This window comes from Patiria miniata, unplaced genomic scaffold (genome assembly GCF_015706575.1).
Source record: "Patiria miniata isolate m_02_andy unplaced genomic scaffold, ASM1570657v1 HiC_scaffold_17, whole genome shotgun sequence".
Classification (NCBI taxonomy): domain Eukaryota; kingdom Metazoa; phylum Echinodermata; class Asteroidea; order Valvatida; family Asterinidae; genus Patiria; species Patiria miniata.
The window spans coordinates 13,242,016-13,269,261 of NW_024037055.1; the positions used below are offsets into that span (position 1 = coordinate 13,242,016).

The 27,246-nt window shown below is 41.1% G+C and overlaps 2 protein-coding genes across 3 annotated transcripts in view; one reads left to right on the forward strand and one right to left on the reverse strand.

Annotated features, from left to right (window-relative positions):
• The first annotated feature begins 3,955 nt into the window (after positions 1-3,955).
• LOC119723894 lies at positions 3,956-13,018 on the forward strand. Of its 2 annotated transcripts, none has more exons than XM_038194797.1 (3): positions 3,956-4,157; positions 10,871-11,331; positions 12,101-13,018. In XM_038194797.1, exons 2-3 carry the CDS (start codon positions 10,902-10,904, stop codon positions 12,217-12,219), a joined length of 549 nt encoding a protein of 182 aa, XP_038050725.1. In that variant the 5' UTR covers positions 3,956-4,157; positions 10,871-10,901; the 3' UTR covers positions 12,220-13,018. The 2 variants fall into 2 exon arrangements, with proteins under 2 accessions (XP_038050725.1, XP_038050726.1); XM_038194798.1 differs by lacking the exon at positions 3,956-4,157 and adding an exon at positions 8,076-8,220.
• Positions 13,019-18,543: 5,525 nt separating this feature from the next.
• LOC119723897 overlaps positions 18,544-27,246 on the reverse strand; it is a 144,621-nt gene continuing 135,918 nt past the window's right edge. The window contains exons 94-100 of the mRNA XM_038194800.1: positions 24,921-25,063; positions 24,267-24,506; positions 23,968-24,139; positions 23,172-23,394; positions 22,429-22,524; positions 21,325-21,907; positions 18,544-19,702 (exon numbers count right to left, since the gene is read on the reverse strand). Of these exons, the coding sequence (XP_038050728.1) occupies positions 19,631-19,702; positions 21,325-21,907; positions 22,429-22,524; positions 23,172-23,394; positions 23,968-24,139; positions 24,267-24,506; positions 24,921-25,063 (1,529 nt within the window). The 3' untranslated portion in view covers positions 18,544-19,630. The remainder of the gene's footprint in view (positions 19,703-21,324; positions 21,908-22,428; positions 22,525-23,171; positions 23,395-23,967; positions 24,140-24,266; positions 24,507-24,920; positions 25,064-27,246) is intronic.

Genomic DNA, 27,246 nt, shown 5'->3' on the forward strand with positions numbered 1-27,246 from the left:
TGATGCTCTTGTTAATGTGAGGCTTGTAAATAATTACTTCACTTTCGTACGCTTCTGTGTTTTTTTTTAAATGTATATATTATTTGTTTTATGAATGTTTACCTATTTTTTAAGTGATTTTTGTGCTCCAGTTTTAATGCTTTTTATGCTCTTGGTCCAAATATCGTTAGAGACTCTTTTTATTTCTTATTGCTGGACAATTTAATGGTACTTTAGTTACATTTTAATAATTAATCAATTTAATACACTAAGCAATACAGGACAATGAGGTTTTCGGCCTATAATGTTTGAAGTAATGATATACCTAAGACAGTGATTTATACATTTCACTGCCGACGTTTTGAGGATTCTGGGTATTTTTTTATTTCTATATGGCCGCAGGCACTCGTCCTCTAGAAAAGAAACGGTGGTCATTGCTTCATTTACCCAGCACCATAATAACTAAATAATCATTTTACTGTTCCAAAACGCGATATTTTGTTTTAGAATCCTTTCTTTCTTCCTTACAAGTGCAGACTTCATGGCTGAAGATAATCGCACTGCCAGAAACACCGGGGCGAACCCCCTTCTCTTAGCGATAAGTGTACTGGGTTCTTTAACGTGCATTAGACATTATACAACACACGGGACCTACGGCTTCACGTCCCATCCGAAGGACGAGCCTAAGTAAGTGCCTTGCTTAAGGACACAAGTGTCCGCGCCCGGGCTCGAACCACGTCACTGTTGCCTCTGAAACACCAGAACATGAGTCCGGTGTTCTTAACCGCTAGGCCATGACACTCCTGCTATCTCCTGGCTGCCCAAGAGCACTTAGATGCTTAAACAAAACTTAAGAATACAGTAAGGAAAAAATTGGAGGTCAGAAACAGTTGTTATACTGTTTTTATTCTATAAAAATTCATAACCTCAGAAAAAGTTTCACTTTTTTTCATATGGGTATGTCGCGTTATGGAAATAAACTCTTCTGTTGTTGCGTAGAAATTAGTGCAACAATAATCCATTTTAAAGGAATGGAATCACATAGCGTACATTTGAGGCGGTGAATGGCAGTTTATTGATAATGCAAGGGGGCACGAATGTTTCGGTTGGCTGTGAAGTCTGTGGGTGTTTTCGCATTTGAAGGACGTAAATTTTCCACGATGTTGTCCCTCAATTTTTGGGGGGGAAATTGTCCAAAATGTTCGTGATGCTTCTCAAAACAATATAGTAATGGTGAAATACGACTGTGTGCGTTTATGAGTTAAACACGATGTCTAACCAGAACCGTTCACTAAGCGTTTATAAGATCATCACAGCTCAGTCCATCTTCTTCGGCGGTGTCCTCGCCGGGTCCTTTAACTGAGCGGAGCCCTGTTTGATGTATTCGGCCGGAAGACGGTGCTGATCGGCGCCTCGTTCCTGGAGGGCGTCCTAGGGACCTGCCTGGCCTTCGTGTGGAGCTACCCTGGGTTTGTTGCCCTGTGGTTCTTCGTTGGTGTGTTCGAGCAGGTACGAAGTTTTATAGACATAAGCATTAATCGAGGTTTTTTTTTTTGGGGGGGGAGGGGAGGGGAGGGGGACAAACTCTCCTTGTGCACAAGATGGCACAACGACAGCAGTCGGATGTGTCCATTCCCTGTCCATGTTGAACAGCGCCCTTGGTTTCAGATAATGCCCGTGCCATCCTTTCGAATTCCCAGCGGTCGGTAAATTACGCAGATTTTTTTTCTGGCTAGGGTAGGCCTATACCTGCCCTTCATTGCCTGTCGGCAAACAGTGGCCCTTCGTAGAAATTGATTTGTTCTACCATGGTATAGACCATGTGACATTTTGTTTACAAAATTGGATGTTGTGGTTACGTCATGAAACATTTCTACAATAATTATGTCGTCCGCAGGCGGGATCTCCACTGATAGCTCGTCAGAGGGCGAAGTCAAGGACAGTGATGAATATGAATAGGGCGAGGGTATATCCCTCTGCATGACACCTGCCAAAATGTCGAACTCCCCTCTGTCTCTGTCGGGGGTTACCACTTTGGAGCAAGTTTCTGTGTACATCGACTGTATGGCTCGCAGCGGGTTCGTTCGGACTCCGTATGCCTTGAGTATCGTCACCATCCTCCCTCTGTCGATGGAACAACTGCTTTTCTGAAGTCAATGAAGGTCGGGACTACTGTCGGGTAATTGCTCTTAACCTTCCTGATAATCGCCTCAGTTGTTGACCTCTTCTCCCTGAATCATGCCATATTTTCAATGGGGAGCGCCAATAAAATCCTACAATCATTCAGACTATATTAACAACAAATGAACCCTTGTCACGACTATTTCTTTAGGGGGAGACCGTGTACATAATCCTTCTTTTTGCTAATGCAATTTTTTTTTTACGGAAATTATTTTTTTTTGGGGGGGGGCTAGACATTTTTTTGGGGGGGGGGGGGGGGGGGCTAAAGCCCCCCTTCTAGCCCCCGTAGAACCGCGCCTGTTCCGGAGGTATGCCGTCTGGGCCTGCGCTCTCCCCCTTCTGCAGTGTCGACTTGACCTTGGCCAGCTCAGTGGCGGTGAGTGGTCCGCCGTCAGTGTTGAGGTTTTGTGAGTATGTAATCACAACGTCATCAGGAAGCTTTGATCGAGCACTTATCTTGACTCGCTCCATCTCCGGAACACACTCCCTCATCGCCTCATCAGCATTTGCTTTGACAAACTGCTCATACCGATCACTTCGGTTGTCTGATTCCTCCAGAATCTGGAAGCGGTTGTGCACCTCCACGGCGTACTTCTCTTGTAGGTCTGCTCTTACCGCAACCAGAGGCGTAACAGGGGATTGGGAGCGTAGGGGCGTGGGGAGGGGGCTTGGGATACGTTTGTCGGCGAATAGGCAACGAGGACGATTTTGACTTGGTTGTTGTCGAACTTGGCAATCAGGATCCTCTCTAAGTGGAGGCAAACCCCCCTCCCCCAAAGAATCCTTCTGGCAAGAGGGCTGAGAAGCAGTCCCACCCATCCAGTAGCTGCCTGCATGCACTGCATTCCTAGCCGATGAATTGACGAGGTAGCTGCCATTCACTCTCTCGAACACAAGCGGGTCCGAGTAATATCTCCCCTGCTTCAGCACTCCAAAGATCTCCAATCCACACTCCAGGCGATTGAGGCGACCTCTTCCCCTGGGGTTTGGGGGCCACCGTCATACTGCCAGGCCGAGACATGACCAGCGCCGCAGCCTGCCGCTTTGCTCCTGTCTACTCCCGGGACTGGAAGTATATGATTTTTGGTTTTGGGGTTCCAAGCCGTTTTGGGGTTCCAAAGCGCATTTTTACTCCGAAAGGATGATAGATAAATGATAAAGTCTTTGCGACCGCGTTGCTTAAATGCTTTTTGATCTGAATGTTGTTGGATCAGTTTTCCCACCGTGAGTGAGTTGTTCTGATAATCATCGTATGCGGCGTCAGTCTGATATCAACAACTTTGGCTCATATTAGATTACATTATTTATAGATTGAAGTAAATAAATGTTTTCCAACAATTTCTCCACGAGTGCAACATATGTGCATTTTCCCTGACGCACGGGTAAAACGAGAATCGGGTTACCAGTAGAAGACAGTCCGAAGACAAGAAAAACCGCAACATTCCCTCTATTGTCAGCAACTCTAATCCTTAACAACACTTAACAATGTGAATATTTGTGGTGTCTGAACGGTAGGGCTATGTAGCTTTACGGTGTAAACTACATCTTTCGCGAGCGTCTGTCGAGCGTTAAAATGCACACAAACGTGAATTCTGTTTGGGTTATCCACGTATAGCCTGATTTTCATTTTGAAACTTCCCCACATTTGTCTGATAAGTTACTAAGTAATAAAGTTGATTACGCGCGGGTACCCGATCCTATAATTTGGAACCGGGTCCTGACATCAGCGGTCGGGTAATTGAGTGCTCGATTCTGATCGAAGCGCCCGACAACTTCCTGAAGGATGACGACGTGGTCTCGCTTGTAGCTGCACAGACCACGGTGAAGTCACCGTCAAATGTCAACGACAGCACCGGCAATGACGACACGGCGATATGCGACAACGGGCTTGGAACAGAAGTCAAGATTGACCCCGAAGGGCGCCCTCCAGCTTCTAGAGACACGTTTCGGTTTGCCGAGTTGCTGATCCGAAATGCGTTCATCATGTTCTATAGTTGGTGAGAACACTATTAGCAACCTCGATTTTGCAAAAGAATTACATTTCTATTCATAAAAACAATTCATTACATCGACTTCCTTCTCCACTAAAACAACTGCAGTGTAAATTTTACACCGGTGGTCACTCTACATGTATAATTGACCGGTGGTGTTTGCGGTGTGAAAGTTAACTTACATACAACATTTGCTTTTGCTGTAAGTTTCAGAAATGGATGGATTTGGCGGTTAGTATTTAATAGCAAATATCGTTACACCGACCTGTTTAAAGTTTTGTGATTATAGATGCTGGAAAAACGAAGAAAAAAACCGCTGTTTTTGTAGTGTGGTTCCCTGACCCTACTTCTGGAGACACCAAAAAGTATTGGGTCACCTGATGATCTGGATTCCTTTTTTTATGACCAGGGACTTTTTAGAGCGAAAAAAATTGCCTATATTCGCTGACGAAACAAAATGGTAGGCCTAAAACCAATCGCAACCAAATGAATTGATTTGCACATGTTTCTGTTTTTGTTTCTATAAAAACTATAACAAGCTTCAGTTTATGCTTGCATCTTAATTATAGTAGAACATACATACATACATATAGGCATTTTTATAGCGCCCCACAAAGATCGGAGCGCTTTACAAAAGCTGACGAATTAATTAAAGATACAAACAAAAAATGCATTGATACGGATACAAAAAAATATACAAGCAAAATAACATATGGCATGATTAAACAAATAAATGGGTTTTGAGTCTATTTTTGAAGAGCTGAAGTGTGTTGGCTTCCCGGATGTTACGGGGTAGGGAATTCCACAGCCGGGGAGCAGCAGCTCGAAAGGCACGATCTCCAGTACGCGACTTAGTTTTGGGGTTATGGAGACGTGTTTTATCAAATGATGAGCGGGTGGCATAGACAGATGTGTTGAAAGAGATGAATTCTCGGAGATATGAAGGTGCCAGAGAGTTGATACATTTGTATACAATGACAAGAAGTTTGAAATTTATGCGTGCTCGAATTGGTAGCCAATGAAGGCGACGTAACAACGGTGCGCTCGGATGGTCACGAGCAGCAAGAAAAATTAGTCTGGCGGCCCTGTGTTGTAGCCTTTGCAGACGAGTTAAGTCACCTTCATTGGCACCGTAAAGCAACGCATTTCCATAGTCAATCCGGGAGAAGATTAGCGACTGAACAGCCATTTTACATGTCTCTTGGTCCATGAAACGACGAATGCGTGATAAGTTCCGGAGATGAAAACTGACACATTTAACGATGGAAGAAACTTGGTCACTCATGCTCAACGGAGGATCGATGACAACGCCCAAGTTACGCAACGATTTAGATGGTTTAATCGTAACGTCGCCAAGAGTCAAAGTAACGTTGGAAAGGCGGGGGGGGGGGGGGGGCAAACCTAGCAGAAGCTGCAACGAAAAACTCTGTTTTTGACTCGTTTAGTTGCAGCTTGTTAGTTGTCATCCATTGCTTAATTTGTCCCACACAAGATTGTAGTTTGTGGAGTGCCACTTCGCATGCACCGTCCTCTCTCGGATCAAAACTCACAAGGATTTGCGTCGCTATACCGAACACCGCTATACAGAACATTCGGCTATATCGAACATCGTCTTTGGCTTCCGATTTTTCTGTGCAAAACGTTCTGAACATTGTTGTTGAAAAATATAAACAGAAAGTAACAATCATAAGTGGCAATCATTTCCCCAAGGAATAGAAGGGAAAATCCACCAATTGCTGTAGGTAGTAAGCTCAAAGCAATGTGTAATTACATAATTCAGTAGTCAGCATGTGTTCAAAACCGTCCTTCAGTAACTACAGGGTGAAGTTCTGAAGTTGAATTCGCAGTTAAACCTGCAAAGATGTGAGAGCCAAGTTATTTTTAGGAAGACATTTGGAAATATTATATGATTAAAGAATTTGGAAATTGAAAATATGATTGATTTACCTTCTCTTCAACAAAACTCGGGGAGTGGGACAAATTGGTATGGTACTTTAGATTTTTCCGAAATTACAATTTAAATGCTTAAATTTTAAGGCTAATGTTAATTAATAGCAAAATAGCATTATGTGCTTGTCAAGACAAATGGAATTACAATAATCAATAAAAGTAAATAATTTGTAATTCATCAACATAGGCCTATGCTTTTTTTTTTTATAGGTAAGATGCTTTAACCACATCCTTCAAACAGCACGAACATAGTATTTGAATATTCGTTTGTTAACGCATTACAAGGAAACCAGGCGCGGTTCTACGGGGGGCTAGGGGGGGGGGGGCGCTGTAGCCCCCCCCAAAAATTTTGTCTAGCCCCCCCAAAAATAAATTCCTTAAAAAAAAAAAATGCATTAGCAAAAAGAAGGATTGTGATGTACATGCGAACGGTCTCCCCCTAAAGAAGAAATAGCCGTGACAAGGGTGCATTAGTTGATATAGTGTGAATGATTTTAGGATTTTATTGGCGCTCCCCATTGAAAATATGGCATGAGCCCCCCCCCCCCCCCCCCCCCCCCCCCCACACTCACACACACCTATTGATTTTCGGAGGCTTAAGTGTCTGGACAAATTAACCGGTCAACATTTCAGCACGCCTCCCTGAAAAAATTCTGGATCCACCGTGCTAGCCCCCCCCCCCAAAAAAATATTGGTTCTAGAACCGCGCCTGAAGGAAACCAAACCAAATAGTATGTTGGTGAATTGGCGATTAAATGGTATACATGTAATAGGAGTTTAAGAGCAAGTACCCCCTCAACGTTGACACCCCAATGTATTATTTTCAGTGTAGGATCTTCCCTTGAACTTACCGGACGGATTTTTTTCTGGAGTCAAAAAGGCATTTACCTTAATTCGCATGCATGGAGCATATCACGTGAGTGACTTCTTTTCCAAAATTGTGTTCTGAAATAAATTTCACTTTTTTTCTGATTCGTGGCTCTGGAGAATTGATTTTTCAAGGTCGGAGTGACAAGTCCGATAACAGTACTCCGTTACCAACTGGCGCGTGTGACTGGGTGTCATTGACTATACTTGGCTGTACAAGGGCGTCAATCGCTTCTGAAAAGTGTGTGTGTGGGTGGGTGTGACTACAAATTTTATATCCTTGTGGAGACACACACACAATAGGGAACAAAACATTGTAAAGGTCTCCACAGGGCAATTTCTATAGATGAATAGGTCTCCACAAGGTTTTCACGAAATAGATATATGGGTTTTACTCAAAAACTAGGAATTTCCAAGGTGGGTTGATTCGTCGCAAATGGAAGAGTTTTACAAAAGGGATATTAAGTGCAAATTTCAGCCAAGGAAACTAATTCTGGTTAAAATAAGAGCATTTTGAAACTTCACTTTCAAAATTGAACACTTTACTACACGAGAACAAAGGAATGTCTCCACAAGGATACAAATTTGAGAATGGGTGTGTGTGTGTGTGGGGGAACCTTAATTGATCAGAACTAAAGCGAGCGCAAGACGCGAAGCCATAACAGCGTAGGGTCGGGGCCCGCTGAAGAGCCCGAACAAAATTTGGCTTATTCTAGATGCTGTGGTGCGATCTGAGGCAATTTCTGACCACTTTTCCCAGTTTTTTTTAGCAAAAGATAACCATTTAAACATCATTTTCGAGTTAAGAGTAATTGAATTAGCTTTACGGAGCTGCAGTATAAAATATAGGCTACAATTTTTATTCGGGGATGAAAAACAAGTGGGGGGGGACAAACGATATAATATCCCCACACTTTAAAAAGTGAGGGGGACTTGTCCCCCCCCCCCCCGGGCCCGCCGTCACCCACCGATTGACGCCAATGTGGCTGTAGAAGCGAAATACTTGCTTCCCGGATATTACAAGGATAGTTTTAGCGCAGGCGAACCAGCAAAGTCGCGAGTGCCTTTAATTTAATGGCTGAACCTCACTCTATCATGCATAAGCCGAGATCATTTCGACAATAAGGCACGTTTCAATTGTACTTTACTTCCGCGTCCAGAATTTAGTTACGATTCAGTTCTTGTTAGTTCTCGATGTAGTGTGGTCAATGTCCTCAACAGAGTTCGAGGGTTTGTGTCTTCTCACTAATCGGTAAGAAGCAATTTATCATATACATGGACTTTAATTGTTTTCTCAAATTAACGCGTACTATACGGACAGGCCGATTGGTCCTATAATTAGGCCTACACCGAATCTCTTCGTGATGGCACATTTACCTGCGTATTAAAAGGATGTGTTGAAATGAAAAGCAGCATATAGATAGCGGGCTTTAATTGGAAACTCGTATCGGAGGTAGTTTTCAGATGGCCGCTTTGAACATCCCTTATTTGATTGCGGATAATACCAGACTTAACATTGAAGGGGAAATTTTAGTCAAATTAAAACAGAAAGGAAATCCAACGGATACACATTGTATTGATTGATAACAAAAAAGAGGAAATGGAGCTAAATCGGAGTCAATAGACATGACACAGTACAGGTAACGTAATTTAAAGGTTGTGTGGGTGATAACGTGTCGTTCAGTTTAGTCATTCATATAAAAGTACAAGCGTTCAATGTTGACTATACGTACAGCTCTATCACAGTTTCCCGTTTCCGAGTCTGAGGGGTATTTCCATTCTCACCTGTGTGGTATTTCCGACTCCGGTTTTGTCTCCGGAACGTCATGAGCGTCAAGGTCAAAATGTGAAGGGTCAAAGCTTGATGGTTTGATTAAAGGTGCAAGCTTTTGTAGAGTATTTTTTTCTTATTTAGCCAAGACTTTCTTGTGTTGTGGGCCTGTTCTAGACCAATCCAGGCATGCTATCGCTTCTTTTACAAAGGCCCCCCTTCAATAGCGAAGACATTGTGCTAGCTATTGTTCAGACAATCTGCTTTTTACAACAGCGAGCATAGCATAAATAGTTTCTCCATTGAAGCTTCCTCGTAGAGTGTACAGCGATCACGTGATCACATGCAGTTTCGTCTTTATTATCAATAACCGGGCCCAATTTTCCAGCAGCAACATGAAAATGCCATCATTAAAACTTTATTTTCGCCAGTATATTTTACAGTTTCATGACACGGTTTGATAGTTGCAGGAACCGTACACGCAACTTGAACCTAGCGTGTATATTCGACAATATGTCTGGGAAGGTTTAATGATTATCCACCTTGTCAAGTAGACCTACACTAGTGCATGTTTGTTGAATGAATTCAAATGGAGAGTTTCTAAAATTGGTTCGTGGTGGATCATGCATTATCACTGAAATTTAGATACATTGTAACACTTCTCATGCATGCCCCATGATTCCTCACTACCAAGTTTTGTCCCCCGCTTATACGTACCTGTTTGTCACCTTTGGCTTCTACCAAAACGCATTTATACATAATTGCTCTGTAAATTGCAACCAATTAAAAACTGAACTTGAATAAGTACCAGAAAATCATAACATATAGAGACTATTCTTTTAACTTGTCATTGTTAACAGTCAGAACACGACATTCAAATGTATGATAGACCCGATCAGTATTGATAAGCTCCCGCGTACGCTTGTATACAAGCATACAATTCACCGTGTGGACTACCGAACAAAAGTTGTCCACATAAACCAGGTAGCAGCGACGTTGTGTGGACTTGCCCACGCCCACACAAGGTTTTCCCCTCTCTGGAAAACAGGTGTAGAGACATTTTTGGGTTAGGTTTATGGGTGGCTAAATGAGGAGAAACACTAAAGGGAATCATAGAAAAAAACGCAGTTTAATTCATTCGCAACTACGCACATGCTTCCACGTTTACAAGCATTGATTTTCGATATATACTGGTGATCAATGTTAACAAGTTTACAGCACGCCAATTAAGTCATAACTTTCCACCACCGATAGCAAACCACATGTTGCGTAATCATTAAACACAGACGCCTTAACTAAACTATAATGAAAATTAAGGTGGGGGAACTGGCGTTAAACTGGTATTTTTGATTTTGTTTTAACCGTTGCATGTCAAGGTTTGTATCCGTGCCTTTTAGCTAATCCAAGTATCATCCTTTGTTCAAGGGAGTGCTCTCCTCTTTTGTATACCCAACGTCTGATATTTTTTTATGCGACTCCTCGAGCCAGCCAATCGGAGTCGGCTTTAGAAATTGTGACGTTATTTCGACCAGAAATATGTGGACGAAGCCGTTAATAGGTCAATTTGGCTGCCATGTTTTGTAATACAACAATGGGTTTACGGAAGACCATATAGACTGGCGCCCACTTAATGATCTTCATCTTGAGGTCAATACGCAGTCTTGTGTTGCAAATCGACGAATCTGCTTGCATATCATAGACATCTGCTGCTGTGCAAGAGGATCATTCCATAGACTGCCTTTTAGCCATGGCACTTCAAAATTAATGAATCGATTTTCACATTGATTTTCTCATTATCTATAGCATTACCTTAGAAAGACATTTGCAACGAGTTATCAAACGAAAAGAAATCAGTTCAAGATAAGTAACAGTTTTTAGGAGACATTATTTGGTAATTTAGGATTTTTGCGTGCTGCTGTAAATTCAAAAAGACATCAATCTTTACAATGCTTTTGAACGACCAAATAGAAAGTGGAAGGAGGTGTCGTCTAATTCAAGAAAATTATAGTTTAGAAACGTTTGAACTATTTCCTTTAATTTCTTTTATAAGCAGGAATATCCAAATACCAAATTTGAAAAAGAGAGCAATGATGCTAATACATTGTGCTCCCACGTACATTTCACACTACAGGTAACAGTTTTTAGCTGATTGAATTTCCAATATGGTGTTTGATCAGACAGTCTACGTATGCAACGCCTCGGCAGAGAAAGTTTACGTGCGGACGACGTACGAGAAATGGCAGCAGCTGAAATTCTCCACGGAGGTCAAACTTCTGTCCGGCACTTCCACCGGAGGCGGATTCAATTTCGAGCAGGCCAGCGACTTCACGGAGGGTTTCACGGCGCTGGCTCCTCACCACACGCTCAAGATGATCGGTTCCTTCTTCTCGGCCGAGGCTGATGACCAGACGGCAGCAGCAGCCGGTGCTGGCGGGGCGGGTGCCGCGGAGACCAAGCGGGTGAACATCAGCCGTAACTACCGGGTGCCCAACCGCCACGCCGTCATAGTCACACCGCAGATGACCCTGCAAGTAGTCCGTGGCGGTGACCAATGGAATAAACGATGCCAGGAGTTCTGCCCCTTCGTGATCCGTAAGTCTACTTTGTTGCGAAACCTGAAACAATAACTTGACCAGGTTTTTGTTTTGTTTTAGAAATGATTGACCAATTAACACACTGAACATTAACTCGTATGGAAGTGGAGCTCCTCCTTTTCCTGGACTGTCGCGTAAGTATTGATGAGATACACCAAGAGACACACCAAGGAGTACTAACCTTTGAGGTGTTTTTTTTCATTGGAGGAAGTCTTTGGAGAGGTTTTTACAGCTCACATTACATAAGGATTTCATCTTTTGGGTGCGGCTATACTCATAAAAAGATTCTTAACAAGACATTCGCTCGTACCCCCGCCCTGCAAACAGGACGCTGGTAAGGGCTGACGTCATTTCAGCTCTCATTGGATAGATTTTGCACGACCTGTGACGTAGAACGCGTCACACAAACTAGCTTCCGGTGTAGCGTGAATATATCCGACTCCATGAAATGTGGACTCATTGGCAGTACTGCGCACGCGTGAGTACGATACTGTGCTATTTTTAGGATCATTTCGGTAGAGTGACCTGTCACGTGCGAGGGATCAACCAATAATAGGGAAATAGGGGTCCGATTTTCATAGGAGTCGAATTTTCATGTGACACCGGTACCCATCATGCGTTGCGCGCGCTAGCTGCATGCAAAGGTCAATCTGTACTTCCTTTACAAGATTCTGTGAAGCTCATCAGCCCTTACCAGCGCCCTGTTTGCAGGGCGGGGGTACTAGCGAATACATGGCACAAATCCTTTGTATTTTTTTAACTCACAGGAGAAAAGAAAAGGAGCCCGTCTCTTTGGCAACGGCTGCGAGGAACCACGCCGAAGGTTAGAAAAGCGGAAACATGCCAGGTCTGTGGCCGAGGAGGGCGCTCGTCAACCATTCAATAGATCTCTCTTGAGGAAGGAGCGTGTGCAGCTTCGACTTCAGCAACACCCGTGTATAGGCCTTTCTTTTGTTTGTAAACATTTGCGCCATTTTGCATGGGCTGCCGTAAGCGCATAAATTGAAGCCGTGGTTGGCAACATAATTTTTCCAAAAAAGTCCTCATAACGCTATCAACACATAGTAAAAAGGCATAGGCCTATGTGGGAATTATTTTGTAGCTTGGTTGAGAATGTTGTATTTTCAAGTATCAAATAATATTTTGATCTGTAATAACTCTTCTTGATTTTTGCAATGTTGGACCTTCAATAGTTTTGCAGTCCGTGGTTGGCAACATGCAGTTTGCCAACCTAGCGCAGGTCTATAAATTTCTGTGCATGACTTTGAGCTACTATTTCACTGGCCAACAATACCCGCCCGCTGAACGTCTTTTTTTTCCCAAGTGGATTAAGTTAAATCTAACAAATGCGCCTTCTGTCGCTGCCACTTTCCCTGCACAAAATTCTTGCTCAGAATTTGGGGAAGACAGAAAATGAGCTCTTTAAAAACACGTCCCAAACGACATCCACATATGGGTGTACGTTATGGCGTTTTTGGACTTAACTTTTATGTAAACATGAGACGAAAATGTAAAATTAGAAAAAAGGGGAATTTGAACGTTATAAAATTTGGAGTTTTTTTCCCTTAAAAAAATCTTTCAAAGCCTCAGGTAAGAAAAGGAAATAAATTCGGGTGCAAAACAGAGATTCGAACCCGCAACCTGGTGCAAAATCCTACCCTCCATTACACTGCTCGCAACTACGTGGGGAAACAAATAATGATATTCGCTCGTACCCCCCGCCCTGCAAACAGGACGCTGGGATACTCTGATGAATTCGCGCTCTGATTGGTTGGATTTGGCGTGACCAGTGACCTGCGCGTCATCAAGGTCGTGACTCTGCAAGGTTTAAAACGGCCGTTAAGACTGTTTTCATTACTCTTTTTATTCCAGTCTATGTTTTTTCTCGTTAAAAAGTGTAATAATGTAGGAAATTCTGTAAAACTTATCTGTGTTGTAAATTTACAATTCCCGTCCACTCGCTCAGACTCCAATTCGAATCACAAATGGTCGGATTGCATTATGCAACGCTGAAAATTTTGTCCACATGGTCCACATGGTCCGCAATGACATCCGGTATGGAATACGCGCAATTCTATAGGAAGTTTTCGGATAGCATTTGCGCGCATTGTCTAACTGCAGTCTTGAACAGCTGCAGCCAGATGCTTTATACATAGGTCATAGGCCATTTCCTTCACAAGATTCTGTGGATCTCATCAGAGTATCCCAGCGTCCTGTTTGCAGGGTGGGGGGTGCGAGCGAAATAATGATATACCTGCGTGCGTATCACAAAAGTATCGTAGAGGGCGCTAAACAACCATGTTTGTTCGCTCCTACCCCCGCCCTACAAACAGGACGCTGGGATACTCTGGTGAATTTACGCTCTGATTGGTTGAATTTTGCGTGACTTGTGACCTGTGCATCATCACGATCATGACTCTGCAAGGTTTAAAACGGCCGTTAAGACTGATTCCTTGGTCTTTTATTCCAGTTTAGAGATTCTTTTCGTTGAAAAGAGTATTAATGTTGGGAATTCTGTAAAACTAGTGTGTTGTAATTGCTCAGGTTCCGTTTCGAATCACGAATGGTCGGACTGCATTATGCGACGCTCAAAATGTTGTCCACATGGTCCGCAATTAAACAGAAATCTCATCCAGTATGGAACGTGTGCATTTCTTGTAGCATTTGCGCACATTGTCTAACTGCGGTCTTCAACAGCTGCAGCCAGATGCTTTATACATAGTTCATAGGCCACTTCCTTCGCAAGATCAGTCTGTAAAGCTCATCAGCGTATCCCAGCGTCCTGTTTGCAGGGCGGGTTCGTACCCCCCGCCCGGCAGGGGGCTACGAGCGAACCAAGTTTGCGGATGTCATTTGGGAGAAAAACATATCGCGGCCCGGTAAGTGTCCCCCCCCCACAGATTAAAATGTCTATTAGGCTCTTTTGTGTTTCAGCATTTTTTCACCTCCCTTCATGTCCGAGCTCTGTGCTAATAAGCCATGTTATTTTTAATTTGAGACTTGTAAATAATTACTACTCTTTCGTAAACGCTTCTGTGATATGTATTTTTACATTGTATATTATTATTTTTTTATGAATCTTTACCTTTTGTTTTGCTTATTTTTTTGTGCTCTGGTTTTAATGCGCTTTATATGCTCTTGGTCAAACCAATATTAACGACTTTTTTGTTTTAATTTCTTATTGACCTGTACAATTTTATTGTATTTTATGGTACTTAAGTTTTATTTTAATAATTAATATGCAAAATATGCAAGACACGAAAATGAGATTTTCGGACTAAGTAATGTTTGCATTAATTACTTACCCTAGACACTGATTTATAAATCTCCTTGCCTTTTTGTTTACTTTTAATCAAAAGTGCACTTCATTAAACATTTAAAATTGTTCATGCTTTTGCAGACAACAGAGGGCGTTGTTGCTGTGATGTCATTTCAGGAAGACACTGTTCAGTTGAGGGGTTTTCTGTTCAAAATGTGAACCCAAAATTTTGTTCATTTCTTGAAAACCTTTCTGAGGAAAGTTTGCCCATTGGCTTACTGCCATGTACTGGCACAACTAGGAATCACACACTTTTTGCTCATGAATATGTAAATTTGCATTAGCATAAAAATTACAAAAGCTCCAAAATACCCTTGAAAATGGAAAACGAAAATTAACAATCAGGTTCAAATGGACACTGAGGTGAATCAAGAAAATGAGACTGCATGGGCCCTTAAAAGATTGAATTTCTTTGGGGTAATATAGGTACCGGAGTCTTATATAGCCCACGTATCTACCAACAATTTGGTACTCGCTGGTAATTATGTCTATTTTTAAGGACAGGTACAAGCAGTTTACCTGTGGGTATCATCACTGCAGTGTTCCAGTGGTTCATGAGTTTAATGTGAATCTGTACAGGATCAAACAATTTTTTTTTGCTTTTTCGGGGCATTTCTTTACCAATATTTTTTTGATTAAAATGTTTTTAATTTTGAACATGTTATTTTATTTATTTGTGATTTGAATGCCCCCCCCCAAAAAAAAGGTTCGAGAACGTATCTTAAGGCTCCCTTAATTAAGTACACACAGACCCATTTGTTGCCAGAAAAAAAATGCTGCCCAGCACATGCTTGGCAACATCCAAGTGGTAGTAAGGGCTCTTATTATAATTACAGAACTGGCCAACTTTGAGCGAACTGTGTGACGCGTGTTCGTACGATACCCATGCCCTAAAAAGCAGTACAGACCCACTGATTGACAGGCATTTTACAGGGTCCGGGTGTGTTCAAGGCACCGGCGATTGGCAGTTGATTCGTGGACTGGTTGGAAGTAGTCCTGACTTCTAATTAGGTGATCCGAGTTCGAATCCCAGTGAGCGTTTTTCACTTCTCATTTTACCTTTTAAACAAAAAGTGAGAAATGAATATTTCTCACAAGACACAAAGCCTATATTGGGTTTGTTTGTGGAGAAAAAGACATCAGGTATGCATGTAATCGGTCATAAATGGTTGCTAAGGCAAAGCGTCTGTCATTAAGCAAAGCTAATCCGTTTACGTACTTAGACGATATAGCAGAGCAGTGAAATTCATGAACCACACAAAACATGGCCTTTTAAACGTTGTATTTATCCGAAAATATGCTATGTGTGATTGAAATTGCAACGGAAGAGAAAACTCTCAGCTTCATGTGAAAAAAAATCACCGTCATCGATGCCGAAACGTCAATACTGGTTACTGGTATAGCTGACCTTCAAGTCGGGAAGACATCGTTCGAAAACTTCCCCAAATCTATACGTATTTATATCAATTTCTAGGAATTTCACGAGTAGTTGAACACATCATCTAAGTATGTTCCGAATTTCAGCTTCTATAATCTGTTGTTGCCAACGCTAGTGTTACACCTTGAACTATCTCCAAGGAAAATAATGTCAACGAGGATTTTCTGCCTGCTCAACCCACGTGCATTGTTCAGCAAAGCCCGTAAACGTTACGGTTGACCGATTTCGGCCAAGCGACCCAATAACGTATGGCAGATTGGCATATTCATTAGCGTCACTCGGCGTGTTTTGGCGTGGGTCTCGGTATCGACCAATTGAAACCAGCAAAAAGGGTGATATTTATCAATAAATAACTCATGAAGGAGGCTTTTCTCCAAATTTGTACTGCACACAATAATGGATAGGAACCTTATTAATAGTCGTGAGGCTGGAAAAGATTGACAGATATTGCAAACGCCAGTGTTACAGCTTTCAAAAATGCACGTTGCCAGGCCTATTTTTTTCCAATTTCAACGAAAAGCAATTAACATATCAAAACGATTTTTTAGCACATACTTGGATCATTATAAGGGAAATAAATATTGAAAGTTGCATGACGATACGGTCTTCCAAACTGGAGAAATTAACTTTTAATGATTTCACCCGCCAACGTGAACATGTTTGTGTACATGTAGTTTCATTCAAAATAAAGTGCGTAACCTTTAGAAATCGCCCTTCACGACCACATGGCTGTAATGGACCTCTCAGAAGATGGGAAACGGATGTCGTTTGGGGGAAAAAATTGCAGCTTGGCCGTGGGTATAGTCTGATGAGTATCACCCGTTATCCACGAAGCCAAGTCTCCTGTATAACGTCTGATATGTCAAAGCATGCAGATTTATGCGATCTCGAGCCTCAGCCAATGGCAGTCGTCTTTACTAAATCGTGACGTCATTTCGTTCCAAAATCAAGACTAAAACTGCGATTGGTCAATTCGAATGCAGTTTTTTGTAATACAACAACAGCCGGGCGCGTGTCGCCTAACATAATACATAGCGTGTGACCGCAGCCTTTGTTTCTGTGTCTGTTTTTTTTTTTATCCATGTCTATGACGCGACAACAATAATCAACGACCCACCAATTATATGATGGGGATTTATTCAAGCGTTGTATAAAATAAAATACTACAAATCAACTTTTCAAACCTGAAGTTGAGTGTGATTGTCGAGCTTTGACTAGGAAATATTGATGGGAGGGGTGGGGATATTTATTCATATATACCAGATCAAAGTTGTGAACAATTTTTTGTCAATATCAATGGAAAATATTCATTCCGAAATTAGCAAAATTTTCAACGTGAATGTTTAACACAGAAAACATGTTATATACAATCAGATTCATTTTATGTCTTCATCAAACAAAATGACCACTGATGGATTAACTTACCACTGGTGGATAAAAGACCACTGGTGGATAAAATGGCCACTGGTGGATAAACTTACCACTGGTGGATAAAATAACATCTGGGGGATAAAATGACCACTGGTGGATAAAATAACCTCTGGTGGATAAAATGACCACTGGTGGATAAATGACCACTGGTGGATAAACTGACCACTGGTGGATTAAATGACCACTTAGGGATAAAATGACCACTTGTGGATAAAATGACCACTGGTGGATAAATGGTCACCGGTGGATAAACTTACCATTGGTGGATAAAATGACCTCTGGTGGATACAATTACTCCTGGTGGCTAAATGACTACTTCAGAAACGGTATCTATTAAACCTTAAACTTCTAGCAAAACAAAGCACCCGAGGATTATGACTTCCTCTCATTGCAATAAACAACATACTGCATAGCCATTCTTTGACATATTTTGGCTGGATAAATAACTCAACATCCTTCACAAATGGTATGCTTGCTCATGAAAAGAAAGTTTATTATCTACGGTACAATAAATTTAATACAATTTGGTCAACCATTCAAACCGGGTAACATTCAAATTTGTATTCACTTCATCACAAATCATCCACTTAGCTATTCAACTGAAATGTGACCAAAGCGCTGCTTTAGCATTGTTTGTGCCCCGATATGTGCGACTTCATATGCCCAGTTATGTGCGTCTCACTGCTGTCATTTTCGGGAAAAGAGGAATTTACCATCATTTCCTCGCGATGGTTAGGACCAAACCATCATGATTTCAACAGAAACGTATGCTTTGCATCAAGAAAATGATGAGACATTTTCAGTAGAATTAAAAAGGATATCTACTCAGCTGAAATTTCGACAGGTTAGTTCTTTTTTAGCCTATTTCAGATTCATTGTATTGTTCCTTGAATCAGCAAAGACCAGTGGCGTAGCTACGGGGGGGGGGGGGGGGGGGGGACACCCCCCCCCATGAAACCTTGTCGCCCCCCCCCCCCTGAGATTTTGAGTTTGGAAAAAAACTCATTGATCTACATGACGCCCCCCCCCATGAAATGTTTCAGCCCCCCAGCGCCCCCCACTGAAAAATTCCTGGCTACGCCACTGACAAAGACCCATCTTAATGGTGTCCATTACCTCCAACTTGTGAATCTTTTGATTACAACTTCTACTTACACATCTGAGTTTCATGAAGCAATTAGTTTCTCAAGGCAATCTGTCATGACCACAAATCATGGATGATTTGCAACATAAATGTTTAACCAATTGAATTTGAAGTGATTTGTTAACACACATGCTATGTGGTTTATCTTTATATTTTAAATATCAGGACAATTTTCAGATAATTTTCAGAAACTTAATGAAGCCAAATTCCACAGAAATCCAAGGGCTTCGTTGTCTAGTGATCATAATCAGTGTAATTTTTGTTTTCATTTTGTTTTGTTTTGTTAGTTGACTATTCTATTTATCTGTTTTACCAGTATTAAATGAATTTAAGCTTTGTAATAAAATTTAAACAGGTTTTAAAACCACTGTTTTTGCATCAGAGCAGTTACTTATAGTCATCAGAAGACGCCAATATTTCAAAGCAATATTTAAACTTCTTCTAAGTTTTAATAAACAGCTACTGACTAGAATCTGGGTATAACAGGAAATGAAGATTACAAAAGCGTGAAAACGTTCCATTCCTTGCTTCTTTGTCTGATGTCTAATTCAGTCCTTTGACAAACCGCTGTTTTTTGTTTTCTCGGTGCTCTTTTCACCGTCTAGGAAATTTTTTTAAATTAATTTAAATTTTTATCGGGGAGGTAAATTGGATCTGCATGGGTTAAGGTTTGTATAAAATCTTCTTGTGTACTATTTCAACAAACAATCAATATATCAGGTTATATGATCCATGATGAACAAAATTCACATTTATTTTTTTTATATTCCTCAACGTCACACTTGTAAAAATACTTGGGTGTTTATCACACGTGTGATCATCAACATGTTTTTAGCCTGATTGATCAGAAGTTTTGTGGGGAGATTTATACTGTAAAAAAAGTTTCCCCTTTTCTGGGATTTGCTGATGGACTTGAATTTCCAGGGAAACATAGGTAGACAGAGATAGAGTGTCTTTTTGATCAGTTAAACCACTGAATCATCGACATCCACAAGTAGGTCAGTGTCTCCGAAGTTCATACAGGATTGCAGGGGTGGCTGTGGAGAAAATACGGTTGAAACATTATTTGCAAAAATAATTTAACACAATAGGTCTGATGCACACCAGTTGAAGCAGTAATGTAGCTTTGGCAATTTTATTAAGAACCCTAACAGAGCTCAACCCATCAAACCCCAACAGCATGTTTTGTTGGAATCTGTCAGGATGGGTACAGTACCCCTAACCTGACAGTCTTTTACATTGGGTTGGCAAACCTCCAGAATCAAAGTCAGAAATATGTGAGTGCAGTTTCCCATATGGTGTTGGAATTTGCCAGGATGGGTAGTTCCTAGTAAAGCATGCTGGGGAGTTTTGGTTAATAGGCTTATTCAGCAAATGTTACAATGAAGCAAAATAACCAGTACTTGTCTGTTGTATGAAAAGCGTTGATTTTATTTTTCATTTTTTACTTTATAATTACAAGAGTTAACAAAGAACTTAAAATTAATTGGAGAATAAAAGCTGTAACCTCTACAATGATACCGTCTGTCATTTTCAACTGGTCCCGAGCACGGTTGAGCTCACCGCTGGGCAAGAGCAATCAGGGGAGAGGCAGAGATGGCACAGGGTTGAGAATTTTGAAGTGTTGAATGTTCGTTTTCACCCCAGCATTGCCCAGTGGCCACCCCAGAAATTTTGTCTAGTGTAAAAAGGCCTCAATACTCCTAACATTTTGACTTTCAGGTTTATTCCTGGGCCACACTGTATGTTATTATTGTATGGATTCCAATATAAGTGCTTTGAACAGAAAATTTTATATATACAATTTGACTCTTCCATTTGAATAATAGGTTTGGACAGCTCAGATACAAAAGTGCGGGTAATAATACGTGGAAATTGCAAGTATCTAGGTCATCTTTCCTTGTGATCAATTGGTTTCAATGATCAATGAGTTTCAGTTAACGATTGCTAAGCTCAATCATGACATTGCTTAGGCCCAAAAAAAAGTCTCCGGTTTCTGGTATAGAGCTTGCCCCAAAAGTGGTGCGGCAACGCGGTTTTTTTTTTACCTGTTTTTTTTTTTGCTTCAAATGTCGGCTGATGACTGCAAATGGTGCCCGACTAAACTTAGTGCAAATATAATGGGAGTCCAGAGAGGCTACATAAAGCTTATTCTCGATCATAACCCCAACTAAAAACACGTTAAAACTGTGCAGCAGCAGGATTCCAGTCAAACCAGTGAGTTTGGCGGTTTTGAGACATCATCTTTTATTGAAAAAAAACCCCCTTTTTCATTTTGCCGACGTGCATGGCTACGGCGACGCGCACGCATACCAGAAACCGGAGACTTTTTTTTTGGGCCTTATAGTCATTTGGTGATTTAAAAAAAGTTAAATAGGTCTCTCTCAAATGACGTCACTTCCTACATTTCAAATTTTGGGCATCAAATTAATATCATGACGTGAAATTTCAAGCAACATGCGCGCGTGTTAGAACATTTTAGACACTGCGCAAACATGCACCAGATGGCGTTGAACACGCAGTTGTAATTTTTGAAGATAGCTGTCTATGAGAGGGGTCTTCTTATCCCTATCCCAAGATAAAACAAGCCAGGGCATTTTTTCTTTTACTTAAAAACTTCTTTTACTTTTACTTTGCTTGCCAAGTAAAAGGTACCTACCTGTTTCTTTTGGCTGACATCCTCGTTGCAGGAGAATGGAGACGTCTGCAAATCCAGCATCTCCTCCTCTTCACCAGCTTCAACATCCTTCTGACTCGGTTCGTCCCATTTGGCTGCTTCTTGGGATGCTCCACCCTTGCAAGCAGAATCGGCATCATCCTGGAGACTTCCCCAGCTCTGAGCAGGCAAGGTTGGATCTGCCCACTTGTCAGCCAAGGCAGGGCTCTCAGATGAACCATCAACATCAGTAGAAGTCCAAGCAGGACTTTCGCCATCTACAATGGAAGCTGCTCCAGCTACGAGAGAAGCATCTCCAACAGCGTTGGAACGCCTAAGGCCAGACCAAGGCCTTTTGGTTGCCTTCTTGCTGGACTTCTTGGAAGAGCCATCAGAACTTGCAGAGCATCCAGAGCCTGCTGACTTGGGCCTCTCTTGGGATGATGAGCTTGCTCTACTGCTGGTACTAGGCTGGTTCTCATCACTGTCGCCATCTTTGAACTCACCAGGGCCGACAGCAAATATGGAAGCATCAACAGCAAGGTTGGAGGTGCTGCCATCATCAGGCTCAGACATTTCATTCCATCTGTTAGTCAGATTGTTAATACTCTAGATGAATTCATCTACTCAATCTGGGGTTACCCTTTTGCTTTATCAGCCTATGAACTAATATCTAAGGATTATTAAAAAGCCTATGTTTTATGTTAATGTTCACATACATTATACATGTTAAGATTAACATGATTTTGAAAGTGCTACATGTAGAACTTCACTAAAACAATAGTCCCTACATTTGGGTTTCGTTTTTTTTACTCACCCAGTATAACCCACACTGTGAAATTTATAATGCATTACCCAATAGTCACCGAGCACCAGAGACTGCCCTACCTATTACTCACTGTAGTGCCTAGGAACACTCTATGGTTTTATTGATGCTTCAGTGAGTAAACACAATGTTATACAATGTAGCACAGAGCAAATGGGTTACATTAATTTCATAAACTAACTGTTTAGGAGTTGTTAAATCTTTTTCTCCACTTAACCCTCCGAGGAGCATAATCACTAACATTAAAATAAATATTTACATAATCAGTTACTTTTGCTTACTTTTTGGCGTGATGCCTCTTGTACACAATGAAGACCACAGCAGCAATGATGAACAGGATAAGAAGACTGCAGACCACACCAAGGGCTACCTTAGCTCTACAGAAGTTAAAGGATCCATAAGATGAATGTTTCTTAGGGACATTTGATACAACTATCTACTGTTCTACTATCTTCTATCTTCTGTTTTAAGTATATAAAACAACTGAGGGAGCAGTAGGTGTGATGTCATTTTCAAAAAGACATGGCTCAGTTTAGGGGTTTTCTGTTGAAATTGTGAACCTAAAAATTTGCCGTTGAAACCATTTGTTAGAAAATTTTGCTCACTAGATTACTGCCGTGAAGTTACTGACACAACAAATCAACGCAGAAAACAAATATAAGACAGCAACATACCAAAACATTCCGGCAACTTTTGGTGCTGTAATAGCTGTAATAATATTATGAGGTTTCTGCCTGAAATGACATCACACTTCTGCTCATGAATATAGAAATTTGCATTAGCATAAAAACAAAAAAGGCTCCAAAATACCCTTGAAAATAGCAAAACGAATTCTAAAACTAACGTTATAAATGGGACACAAAATTTGGTGTATTTTTCAAAGATTGCATTAAAATACTTTTCATTGCATGGGCCCTTTGAAAAAAAGTGGTCAATATATGTCTGTTTGGCTTATTGTCTATAGTTAATTATCTGAAACATATAATTCAGGTTCAGAAACAAACAGACAGTATTGAATACTGACGCCCAATGCAGGTCGTCGCACACCGGATCATTCAGCGGACACGCACACGCAAATCCATCGAGGTGATCATAGCAGACGTATGGGTATTCACACGGTGTGGACTGACACTCATCGTAATCAGTCTGGCAGATGTCGCCCACCCAGCCGGGCTGACAGGCACAGAAGTAGAACTCAAAACTGCTACTTCTTGCTGGGGAGGTACAATTAGGGTCTTCAGTAGGACCTGTAATAAAAGTAATAATAATAATGGTGAATTAATAAACATACGTATCCACCATTATTGGCACTGTAATCTGCTATATCATTATCACCCTTGCTCATTGGGCCGATTAAACACTAAAAACAAATCTCAGCTCCCTGGGAATGATACAGCTCGATTCTGCCATCTTGGTGCAAAGCAGCTACAAGCAATAACAATAACCATCTCTGCTCATTTACCTCCTAGGTTGGGAGAAGCAATGAGCAAAAAAGTATCTTGGCTGGACCCCAGGCTGGACTCGAACCCGTGCAGAATTACCCACAGACCATGAGTTAAGTGCTCCAGATCAGATGGAAAGAGGATTGACAAACACGTTCATTATTTTGTGCAATTAAAGCTAAACATCTTTTCAATAAACACAAAGGAGATGTGGTTGTGAGGTTATGGGTTTCCTTACTTTTAACTCGGTGAATAGTCTACTGCTTGTATTTTTTTCCCTTGAACAATGCTAGTATTTTTTTCATAACAATCCTTTCAAGCCCTTGTCGTTTACACTAGTGTCAAACTACGCACTGATTTAGGAAGCAATTAACCCACCTCTGCAGATGCCTTCATGGATGCAAGGGTTAGTCAGCACGGCAATCTGTACCTCTAGTATCTGAGACATGGCTCCAGACAGGTCCTCCGCCAAGACAAGGAAACTATCCCTGCCGTGGTAGTTAGGGTTTGGAGCATAGGTGTACATGGATGTTGTCCAACTCATGTCCTCCTAGAAGGAGATAAACATCACAGTGAAATGTGAGGGACTTATAGTGGGGTACTTTCAAGGGTTCTTGGTTCAACTCCTTAAGGAAAATATAAATAAAGCCTGTAGTCTATAATTTGTCTTTACTTACCCCGTCATGCGGTACCTCAAGTCCACAAGGGATGGTTGGCTCTTCGCTGTCAACAGAGGGCTCACTGCAGTTCTGGGTTGAGGGTACTTCTTCCGACTGGTGTGTTTCTTCCAGGGTTCCATACGATGGAGGCTGAGTTATAATGGTCAGGTTATCGTTGATGTCAGGGTCATAGGCTCCAAGCACAAGAGTCAGATCCTTGTAGGCGACGTTGGACCCGGTGTTCTGCTCAACTATGAGCTGCCGCAAAAACAAAGCAAAACCTTTGTAAATACGATCTGATAAAAGAACTGTAACAAGCTTGCGTCCATTCACAAGGGTTTACACAACTCTTGGGGAGACTGAGAGTACACATACCCTCTTCCAAAATGTAAACACTGTTTTTCTTTCAATTGGTTCCATGAGAATCTAACAAGCAACTGCAAAGTTTTTTTCATCACTGAGTTTTGTATCTTACCTTGTAGCTTGCTTCTCGCTCAAACCCAAACCCAATTGAACAAACTTTTACCAACATTGACTGCTATTTAACATGATGTTTATGCCTGAGATGGTGAGGTCGTGGTCATGATTATGCTGATGTTTTATGGATATGGATATATTTATGGTTATATGATTTGCATATACTTATGATAAAGTTATTGTTGATTGACTTACCAGAGCATTCCGCCCATTTCCAACAATGCTCCCATCCTGTGCACTGAACAAGGTCGGGTTATCATTGACAGGCTTGACCTCAATAAAAATGTTGACAGTGGTAGACAGGGGCGCTATCTCAGCAAAGGTCTGAACTTCTCTCACTGACAGAAATAATGAGAAACTAGAGTTTCGCGTTTGTTGAGTTACAAACGCAGAGTGGTCGGGCGGACAGCCTTTTCATTATTCACTGCCCAGTTAAGTTAGGAATATATGTTTATGTAGAAAAAAGGATCACGAAATTAAATCACTTCAAGTACAATCAATGTTTCAAAAAAGTATCTTTAACGGTGTGATAAATTTCAGTAAACATTCTATGTGCACAAAAAGTTATTTCTGGCTTGATGACGTCATCAGTCAAAAATGGTTAGTGAGTACTGATAAAGTTCGGAGAGGATAATTTTTCATTGTAAAGTTAAAATAACGTATGAAAATATGGGAAATATAATTGTTCGTATCAATAACATCTAACTTCCGCTTTGATGACGTATTGATAACACCTAACTTCCGGTTTGATGACGTCACAGCATTAGAGATCCAAAGGTGAACATTGTTTTGGATATCATTATTTGGACTTCGAAGATATGACAGGGATCAAATGATAGAATTAAATTAAAACTATGATCTTTTTCAAATTCTCCTTAAAGTAACTTCCGGTCTGATGACGTCATGAATTTGAAACCTTGCCAAGTTAATTGTGGTTAATCAGAGAATGTCAAGGGGCAATTTGGTAAAATTTGGACGGATGGTTTTACGATTAAAGAAGGGAAACTCTATTTTATGTGCCGATAGGGGGCGCCCTTTCGGATGATGACGTCATCACACTGTTTTTTGCGTCTTGCATTCCTCACTTAACACTTTCATAATATATATGTCTGTAGTAAAATCCTTCCGCTTTTGAGTTATATTCAGTTTTTATTGCACTTCCGGTAACACCGGAAGTAAATGTCAAGCGGTTTTGCGTCCGGGAACACGAAATGTTTCCCACGGCATAGTCTACAACCTCACGAAAAAACGAACATGATACTCTATTTAGTTCAAAAGATATAACGCAAACTATTTTGTCAAAATTTGCCCTTAAATCGCTTGTAATTTGATACCTGATGACATCATGATGACGAAACAAAATTTATAACATCTTCGTAACATGGTACAAGTTCACACAAGGTTTTGTGATCATACCGTGAACCGTTCGGAAGAAATGTTGCTTAGTTTTGATGTCAGGCTAACGTCTTCATTTTGAATTCACCTAACTTTGACCTTCCGGTAGACCCAGAAGTAAAGGTCAAACGAGTTCACGTACAAGACAAAAAATGTTTAGCGATTAATGGTCTATCTGATCACAGAATACAGACATCATTGATTGTTTAGTTCAAGAGTTATAGGTGGAAGTAATTGGTCACTTTTTCAGATAAAGTTACTTGTCAAATTACTAAATTTGACACCTGATGACGTTATCATGACGTCATAGTAATATGCACCACTTCGGATGAGGGTCGATATATATTGCAAGTTACAAGTTCATACTATATACCGTTTAAGAGAAAACCCATGGGGAAGTATTGTCCGGAAAAAAGAAAGAGAGAAAGAAAGATTAATTGTAACAGATCCAACGAGTGGTCGGGTTGTGCCCGACCACTCAACAAGTAAAAATAAGTTGACTGGCAAAATGGATAAGATTGAGGATCCTTCTTAAACCCAAAATCCCCCAGTAGTCCTGTAGTCTCCTGAGAACGATCAAAGCATACTGTCGTGTTACAGAACCAGTTCTTGAACCAAGAAAAAATTGACTACCTGGTGCTAACGTGATTTCTTTACAACTTTCCACCACGCAAACCTTCATGTCTTACGTAAGATTAAGAATGTAGCAGTATAAGAGTCAGTTTTTTTCGTTCATTTTGATACCGGCACTGATTTTGTTGTTGTCAAAGTAAAACATTTAGCGTACAGATGACAAAACAACCCTTGAGTGGAAAGGGAAAAGGTGGCTATCTTGTGCAACAGTACGGACGGACACTATATATGTGCACACAATTAAGGTAGAGTGTAAGTCAAATATCTGACTGGACTAGGTTTGTTGTATAAGAGAAAGCATCCCAGTGTGGGCCTAAAATGACAGCAAGTTAAAAAACATAGACTTTTCCACATTAATGTAAGAAACACCGACATACTGGAACAAAAACCTGCACGCACACTTCAGGGGACCATTGACAGTGGTTCTGTGACAGCATTCATCAGACACACTATATACATGTATGTTGGCATAGGACTATTTCCATGGGTATTG